The sequence below is a fragment of the Onychomys torridus genome, chromosome 7 (genome assembly GCF_903995425.1).
Source record: "Onychomys torridus chromosome 7, mOncTor1.1, whole genome shotgun sequence".
Classification (NCBI taxonomy): Eukaryota; Metazoa; Chordata; class Mammalia; order Rodentia; family Cricetidae; genus Onychomys; species Onychomys torridus.
The window spans coordinates 64,314,595-64,324,464 of record NC_050449.1 but is presented as its reverse complement, the minus strand read 5'-3'; the positions used below and the strand labels follow the sequence as shown (position 1 = coordinate 64,324,464).

The window sequence follows — 9,870 nt, the reverse complement described above, 5'->3', positions numbered from 1 at the left end:
CAAAAAGGACTTCAATACTTGAACACACAGGGGCTGGGATACTTTCCAAAATTTGTCATAACTGTCTAATCATAATTCTGTGCAAGCATATTCTTTATGTGTCTGAACTAACTGTGCAATATTCAACATGTTCAATAATTAATTCAAGTAGACATACCTGGTTCTGAGGGACTAGGTACTGCTTTGTGAATAAGATAAACTCTTACTGATATTGTTAAAAGGTTGAAAAAATAGGTAAGTGATCTAGCCACAATTCATATGACTGGCACATTTTACAGATGTGGCTACAGTTAGCTATAATCCTAAGTCTTCATACAAATATATAAGAGATCATTTGTAAAATTAAATGCAAGTTACTTTTTATCCCCAAAATAATAATCTGTACATAGATGCATATCCTTTTGAAGTTGTTATGATATAATCAGTATTTCAACTTGTTTTGTTTTGTTTTGTATTTTTGAGACAAGGTCTTATTATGTAGACTACACTGTTCTAGAACATGAGAGCTTCCTACCTGAACCTCTCAAGTACTGGAGAGGGATTACAGTCATGCACCATCATACCTGGTTTTTAGTATTCCTTACAAGACTAGAAATATATCTAGTAAGAAATATGTAATTTCTTACACAACTTCATCACTTTGTATTTCCTACTTCAAAGAAAAGGAGAAGTAACACCATCAAACTATCACCTCAAAAGGAAGTTTTCCCACTCTAAGTTTCTGTAGTATTATATCTCTAAAACACCATATAGAAGTTTTCCTTTTTCACAATGACTTCTTCACACCCTACTGTTCTTATTCTATATTTATGTTTTATCTATAATCCAGGGCTTAAATTAGGTTACCTTTAACCAGCAATCAAATTATTTTTTGGATGACTACATACCTGCATTGGTACTCATGCAATAACTCTTTCTCACTCACATACACATAAAAGAACAAGGAATTTGGTTTGTCAAATATAAAATATATAATTTATCTAATAAGAATCTACCTATACAACAATGTGACATCCAAACCAAAGGCAGCTAACTGAAATTGCATGTTCTGCTAGTGAGTAATATAATAGTAAGTATATTTGGAAACACAGTAGTAAATTTATTTTGAGAGGTTGCTAAAGTTAAAAAGGTTAATGACATTATTATTTGATGGTGCTAATAAAGAATGAGTATTTTTTTTTAAACATCAGAACAACAACCATACAACACAGGCTCTTAAAGATTTATTTATTTATTATGTACACAGAAGAAGGTGCCAGATCTCATTATAGATGGTTGTGAGCCACCATGTGGGTGCTGGGAATTGAACTCAGGACCTCTAGAAGAGCAGTCAGTGCTCTTAACCTCTGAGCCATCTCTCCAGCCCCCAAAATGAGTAATTTTAATAATATCTAAAACTGAGTCATAAAAAATTATTTAGTGTGGTAAACATCTTCAAATTAATCTTTTGATTAATCTATTAATATCTTTCCAAAGCACCTAGATCATATGTGTAATACACCAAATAATACTAAATAACAAGGTGCTCGCCTGAAGAAAAAACAACACATAAATAGCAAATAAGCTGAAGAGACAGATCAGTGATTAAGAGCACTGGCTGCTCTTGCACAGAACCCAGACTAGTGTCCAGCACCACACCGCAGTACACAAACACCTGTAACCCCAGGTCCAGGGGATCTGATGCCCAGGTCTGGCCTTCATGGGTACCAGGCACATACATGGTGCACAAACATAGAAATAGGCCAAATACTCATATACATAAAATAATGTTTAAGAAGAAAAGAAAAATAGGCAAGAAATACATGGAAAAGAAGAGAGCACAAACAGGGAGGAATTTAAAAGTTCAAAAAGAATAGGAAAGGATATCTAAGAGGCAGAAGTTGAATTACACATTAAAAGATGATCAGAATGGAAGATAAACGTCACAAAGAACAAAGTGTATATGCACCTCAGGTACTCAGAAGACCATTCAGGCTAAAAAAGACACTTGAAGCTACCTTAGACTAATAGGCTATGACTAATTTACAGAAAAAGTTCAATGGCAAATTTTAAAATGCTAAAACTTGTTAATGGAAAGCTTCAAAGCACTCAAGCTGTAAGCTGACATGAAAAAGGAAACATTTCGGGGCTGATAAGAGTGTCAGCAGGTGCAAGGCTCTGGGTCCTACATCCAGCACCACAAAAGAGAGTATGAAGGCATTTAGGGAAGAGCCACACTGTAGCCATATACAGAATAATATTAATGAGAACAGGTTGGAAGAGTAGCATCTACTAGGAAGTAATGCAAGCCTCAATCAAGGTTATGCTTGTACAGTAAGTTCCAAGTATAATTATAGCAAGCAATATAGAATGCCTGACCAAGAGCACAAAGGGGAGAAAGTGAAGGTTTTAGTCATCCAGGTCTAGTTAAAATCTATCTGTGTAAGTTATTTCCTGAGTCTATGTTTCCTCCTCTGACAGTTACCTTTGTCTGAGTGTGTGTTGGTTATTTTCTACTATCAACTTGCCACAACTGAGAACACCGCAGAGGAGAACCTCAGTTAAGGAAATGACTAAATGAGATTGGCCTGTGGGCATGTCTGTGGGGAACTGTCTGGATTATACATTGATATAAGATATCCCACCCCACTGTGGTGATACTACCCCAGGCAGGTATTCCTGAACTATCTAAGGAAAGTAGCAGAGTGTAAACCAGCCTACAAGCCACCCAGCGAGCAGCATCCTCTCCATTCCAGCTGTACACTGGGCTAGGAAGTGAGTTCCTTGGTTGGAGGCAAGGGTGTGTGGAGTACCAAGCAGGCCTCCCTGCTCTGACGTCCCTCAGTGACACACTTGGGGAGGGGGAGGGGGACTATACTAAGCAGTGTTCAGAAGACTAATGATAAATACACATGAAGGGCATTTGGATGACTCGGCAGATAAAGGCAACTTCTGTGGAAGGCTGACAGCCTGATGCCTGGATCCTACATAAAGGTGGAGGAAGAGAAACTATGCCACAAAGTTGTCTTCTGACCACTGCGTGTGCACTATTCATGTATACACTCATGCATACACAGCAACAATAAAAGTTTTTCAATAAAATGCAAATAAAGCACTGAGAATAGAAAAGGTATTTAATAATTAATTTTCTCTTTCTCCCTTAGCTCTCCTTTCTGTATACCTTCACAATTCTGTTTGAGAACTGAACAGTATAGCAGGTAATCTGTCTACTGGCTGTTATTCAGAACTAATAAAACTGAGTTAATAAAAGATTAAGTAACTTATTCAATAGCAAACAATTAGCTACTTTGTCTGTTGGTACCAAAAAAGCTACATTAAACACAAAACATATAAAAAGTGGAAAGATAAACACAAGATCTTTTTTTAAAAATGTATCATTCTATTATCAAATCTGACTCATTGTAGGGAACAGGGGGCCATAAGGGCTAGCTTATGTTTAGACAACATGGTGCTGAAATGGATATCTAGTGTGAGTTAGCTAAAACATAGCTGATACCCAACATCTGAGGGGCTATGAGTTGGCACAAAATAGCTGACACCAGATATTCAGGAACCCCAAAAGTAAACACTGATGTCATCTGTTATATAACTATTCCTATCAGAGTGCCTTTCGTGTGCTAGATGGTCTTAAGATCACAGGCTTCTCTTTCATCAGCCTGCCTGTGTGTCTGCCACTGTCCCTACCTCTGTGCAGTCTATGTGCAAGGTCAGAGTATGTGTATGCACATGTGTGTCCCTTGTGAGCCAACTCCTGGGTACTTGCCAGCATCTTGCTACTAGCCACTTGTATGCTAGTGAATAAAGGGTGTCTTGCCTGTCTATAATTCCTTCCATTTTCTGTAACCGCCTACCTCCATCTTTGGACCAAGATTGGACCTCACATTCACAATTCAAAAATATTTACATATGACTTTATATATAATAGGGCAATCCATTTTAAAAAAATGTTTAAATGTATTTACCAAATTCCAGTGGAGGACGAATTTTCAAATGGGAAGCTTTCCATTAAGAAAAAAAAGTTCCTTCCTTTAGCAAACTGAATCAAGACTTCAGATACTGTCAGCAATAAATTTACTCACCTTCCATGGGCATGGAAATCTAGAAGTAAAAACTGGTCCTCGTGTGAGACTGCTCGTTTGGCACGCTGGTGTTTTTGGTGTAATGAATCCACATTGTAAGATAATCCTTCATAATGTCTAATATATTTATTTAGAGGATTTCCATACTGACCTATAAAAACAAGCAAATAGGTAACAGTCTGAATTAGTATCATCTTGAAGGCCCCTTCTAGTTCTAACTAATTAGGGCTAACCCATCCATTATTTTCAAATACATATGAGTAAGTCACACTAACTGTTTCATTAATCCTGACTACTGTGCTGAATCTCCCACTAATATCATCCTCACACAACTTTATTGTAAGGGTGACATTTGCCCGATCCCAGCACTGAGAGGGCAGAGGTAGGCGGATATCTATGTGTCTGACGTCAGCCTGGTCTACAAACTGAGTTCCAAGACAGCCAGGGTTATGAAGAGAAAACCCTTTCTCAAGATAACCCCCCCCAAAAAAAAAACTTATTATAAGGGTGGCGTTATTCACACACAAAAGCTTTTTGAATTTGCTGTAGGTTTGTCTTGGATATGCTTTATCAGGTTGAACAAATTCACATTAATCACATTTTTGATGGTAAAAATTATCACCATAGGAGCCAATTTGTCATCTGTTCCACTCAGTATTTATTATTATTATCAGAGTAAAAAAGAATGAGTGGAAAATAGTATCTCTTCAATTTTCTAGATAAATTAAAAGAAAATTAGTATCATTTCCTTCTTCAAGTTTTGTCAAAATTAACCAATGAAATCATCTTAGCCTAAACTGTTTTGTGGAAACATTTTATCTACAATTTCATTTTATAGTACTTGATAGTACAGAACTTTATAATCCTAGCACTCAGGAGGCAGAGACAGGTGGATTTCTATGAGTTAGAAAATAGCCTGGTCTACAAAACAAGCACCAGGATAGCCAGAACTACACGGTGGGAACTACATAGTAAGAACCTGTCTCAAACACCAACAGCAAGTAGATTTTAAAAAGAAGAGGAGGGGGAGGGGGGAGGGGAGGGGGAGGGGGGGAGGGGGGGAGGCAGCGCGGCAGCTAGTCCTTGGTGAACTTTTAGGCTTTCAGTACTATAAATGTTCTCTCAGTACCGCCTCAGAGGTAACTCACAAATTCTGTTATAGTCCACTTCTTTTTTCACTCCTCATTCTTTCTCATTTATTTTTTATCCATACTCTATTTTAAATACTAGTATTTAGTTTCCAAATAGTGAAGATATTCCAACTATATTTTGATTATTTGATTTGTTGTTTTGTGGAGCTGGGGATCAAGCCCAGAGTCTCACAAATACTAGGCAAGCAGCATCGCTGAGTACATCCCGGACCTATTTCTGTTACTGACTTCTAGCTTAGTTCTTATATAGCCAAAGAATACAGGTTGTGTGACATCCTTTCAAATACTTTGAAATTTCTTTTATAACCCAGAATAAAAATCTCTCCTGAGAAATGTTACATGTACACTTAAATACAACCTTGCATAATCACATTAGAGCAAAACCAAAGGAGAAAATCAAAGGAGAAAAGATCTGCCCAACTAAGATGGAAACAAATGTATAAAAATAATTTGTAACAAATCAGAATCAGTCTTTGATGGCATTGAGGGAGGGATTCTTGCTACTTTTCCTGTGGTTACATAACAGAAGGTCTTGAATTTGCAAAGACAGTTTTTTGAAGTATTTGGGGGGTTAAATGGCATGATAACCATAATTTACACTGAAGTGATTCAAAAAAAGAAAGAAAGAAAGAAAGAAAGAAAGAAAGAAAGAAAGAAAGAAAGAAAGAAAGAAAGAAAGAAAGAAAAGAAAGAAAAAGGATGCAAATTGTTAAGTCAATATCCAGTTCTGGCTAGGATGAAACAAAGACAAACTAAATTTAACAAACTAACCTAACAAAAGAAACTGGACAAAGCAACAAATGAGGTGAGTTCTACAAACGCCCACAACTTCCAAGAAGCAACCTAGACAGCCAGGTTCAGTGAAGTCAAGCATTTAAGTAAGTCCTGTGGGACAGTGGGAAGAGAGCTCTAATACCTGGAATGTTTGATATGTAATGATCTAAATATAAAGAATAAATTATCCCACCACAGAAAAATAAGAACCACCAGAAAGGAGGAGAATAATTATGTTTATTTTTTATTTTTTGAGATAGGCTATCTTTATGTAGCCTTACCTGTCCAGGAACTCGCTAAGCTAGCCTTGAACTCAAAGAGATCTTCCTGCCTCTGTCTCCTGAGCGCAGCGCTGAAATTAAAGGTATATATACAAAATCCATCCAATGCAAGGCGGTGGTGGCGCAAGCCTGTAATCCCAGCACTTGGAAGGCAGAGGCAGGTGGATCTCTGTGAGTTCGAGACCAACCTGGTCTACAGCGCTAGTCCAGGACAGGCTCCAAAGCTACAGAGAAATCCTGTCTCAAAAAAACAAAAACAAAAAACAAAAAACAAAATACATCCAACATAGGTCTAGTAAGTATTCATTTTCATATCACCAAGGGAAATAAAATATATAAAGCACTGGGTATAACCCTCAGATAAGTAACTCCTTAGTAGTTGGGTACAAGTAGTCATAGACTAACAGCTGTTCTAGATCTATCTTAACTAAGCTTAAATAAACAAGGTCTTTCAAATTTAAATAACAAATTGGATTTAACTGATTCCAAGTAGCTTAACTGCCAGAAAAGTCTGAATGTGTTTAAAGATACAATCAAACACCTCCAAATATAAAAATCATAATATTCTTTATACAACAATTACATGCATATAATATGCCTATGTGTGTATGTGTATTCTCCCATAACTAAAACAAAAATCAGTCCTTAGTAACAGAATATTAAGAGATGATGAAGTTTGCAGATGATGTTGTAAAAGCAGTTATTAAAAACAAGCCCCACTAAGTTGGGCAATGGTGGTGAACACCTTTGATCCCAGTACTGGAAGGCAGAGGCAGTCAAATCTCTGAAAGGCCAACCTGGTCTACAGAGCATGTTCCAGTATAACCAGGGTTACAGAGAAAAACCCTGTCTCAACACCTCACACACTAGTTAACCAGGAAAACAAATATTCCGGAGGCGGATAAAAAATAAATCCATAACTCTAAGCCAACACTAAATCAAAAAGAATACACGTAAAAGAAAACTAGATAAAGGCAAATCATAGGCTAATGGTTGAAAACTAGAGGTCAAAATGTTAAAATGAACTGTAGCAAGGAAGCACCAAAACACCCAGAAGAAAAGACACATGCCACACAAGTAAGAATAAAGACACAACTCTGTACACAATCACAAAGTAGGCATCTATGTTTAAAGTTCTACCAAGTCCACGATCCTATAACCAGTTAAATGAAGGGTCCTGAAGGTCAAAACCAAGACTTGTTTGGATATCAAAGCTTCTAATCTTAATACCAGACCTGGACTACTAAAAATATTAGGAGAAATTTTCCAGGCAGAAAAAAATAGTAACAGGGAGATGGAGAGATGGCTGAGCCATTAGGAGGGTTTACTGCTCTTGTAGAAGACTTAAGTCCTAAGCACGCACATGGCAGCTATGTCTGTAGCTCCAGCTCCAGGAAATCCAATACCCTCTTCTAGCCTACAAGGGTACCTGACATGCACATGGTACACAGACATACATGAAGGCAAAATACCCATACACATAAAATAAACAAAATTTAAAATTGTTTTTAAGTATTCATAATAAAAAAACAAACACAAATCAGAGACAACTCAAAATATTCCAATTTGTTCTCTCAGAAATTTAAATATCACCATTTTAATCATTTCCAATAAACTATTAGCCCATCTTTTAATAATCTGTTGCTCCTAAATATCTCCATTTTGAACAAGACAGAGCAAGAAACGAAGACAGAGCAAAAGTAAAAGATCAAGTAACACTCAATTCCAGGTATGAAGAGAACACCTGTATGAAAACAACTTCAAGAAAAAGCATCAGTTAAGAACATACCTAGGGGGTTGGGGATTTAGCTCAGCGGTAGAGCACTTGCCTAGCAAGCGCAAGGCCCTGGGTTCAGTCCTCAGCTATGTAAGTAAGTAAGTAAGTAAGTAAGTAAGTAAGTAAGTAAGTAAATAAATAAGTAAATAAATAAATAAATAAAGAAAGAAAGAAAGAAAGAAAGAAAGAAAGTATTAAAGCAAAAAAAGAACATAACTAGGCCGGGCAGTGGTGGTGCACACCTTTAATCCCAGCAGAGGCAGAGGCAGACAGGTCTCTGTGAGTTCGAGGCCAGCCTGGGCTACAGAGTGAGTTCCAGAAAAGGCGCAAAGCTACACAGAGAAACCTTATCTCGAAAAAACAAAAAACATAACTAGGTCATTTTCAACCAAAGAACAACTCTATGATCCTCTTGCTCACAACCAAGAACTTAGAACAGGGTAGATCTGACTCTGCATTTAAGACCAATAGCTAAAAATGAAAATCTGGAAAACCTACTATTCACCATCTGATCAAATAAATACATAACTTTTTTTTACTATTTGGTTTTTTTGGTTTTTTTTTTTTTTTTTTTTTTTTTTTTTTGTTTTTTGAGACAGGGTTTCTCTGTGTAGCTTTGCGCCTTCCCTGGATCTCGCTTGGTAGACCAGGCTGGCCTCGAACTCACAAAGATACACCTGCCTCTGCCTCCTGAGTGCTGGGATTAAAGGCGTGTGCCACCACCGCCCGGCTTTACTATTTGTTTTTGTTTGATTTTTATTGTTGTTAGTTTTGGGGGCTTTTGTTTGTTTGTGACAGGGTCTCACTGTGTGGGCCTGTCTGGCCTGGAAATCATTTTGTAGATCAGGCTAACTTTGAACTCACAGAGAGGCATGCACCAAACACCTAGCAGTATAAATTCATTAACTCAATGCTGAGACGAGAAATATACTTCTGTGGATGTCTTAATCCTATGAAAATAAATACTTTTCCATTCACAGATTTTGCATTTTCCTACCACCAGAGACCTCACTATCTAAACTGTTTCCAGGACTAGAGCATGGGCACACCTTGGGGAATTGTTAACAGGGTAGATTCTAGAGCACCCCACATCTACTGACACTCCAAATAACCCAGTGTGGTAGGTAATCTTGAATGCTGCCTTGACTGGATTGAGAAACATCCAGATCAATGAAGAACCTGTACTGTGTCTGTGGGCATCTCCAGATACTGTTAGATCATCAGGGCTCTGACATAATCAATGCCCTCAGCCACCAACAGATTTGAAATGTTGAGGAGCCCTATTTTGAGGAAGTCAGTCACTGGGGGCATGCCTTTAAAATGCATATTTCCCTTGACCCCACAGCCTCCTATTACCCCTCCTTGTTTCCTGGATACTATGAAGTGAGAAACTCTGTTCCATTAGAATGTTCAATCTGCCTTACCACAGGCCCAGAAACAAGGGCAGCATTGGCCTATGGACTGGAACCTCTGAAACCATAACCCAAAAGCTGCCATTTCTTCCTTAAGCTGATTTTTCTCAGGCATCTGTCACAGTTCGAGGCCAACCTGGGCTACAGAGTGAGTTCCAGGAAAGGTGCAAAGCTACACAGAGAAACCCTGTCTTGAAAAACCTAAATAAATGAATGGATGGATGGATGGATGGATGGATGGATGGATGGATGAATGATGCAGGGGTCCATATCCTAAAACCCAAAAGCTAGTTTTCAGACAATATCTGTTTTTAACACAGGTAAAATCATCAATTTACTTGTTTTTTATCACTACTTTTATGCAACAGAGCTTGTCATCCTAGCACTCAGGAGGCT

At 37.7% G+C, this 9,870-nt stretch overlaps 1 protein-coding gene across 1 annotated transcript in view; it reads right to left on the bottom strand.

Annotated features, from left to right (window-relative positions):
• Nucleotides 1-9,870, bottom strand: part of Adam10 (ADAM metallopeptidase domain 10) — a 109,215-nt gene that overhangs the window by 77,947 nt on the left and 21,398 nt on the right. The window contains exon 2 of the mRNA XM_036192563.1: nt 4,080-4,230. Within this exon, the coding sequence (XP_036048456.1) occupies nt 4,080-4,230 (151 nt within the window). The remainder of the gene's footprint in view (nt 1-4,079; nt 4,231-9,870) is intronic.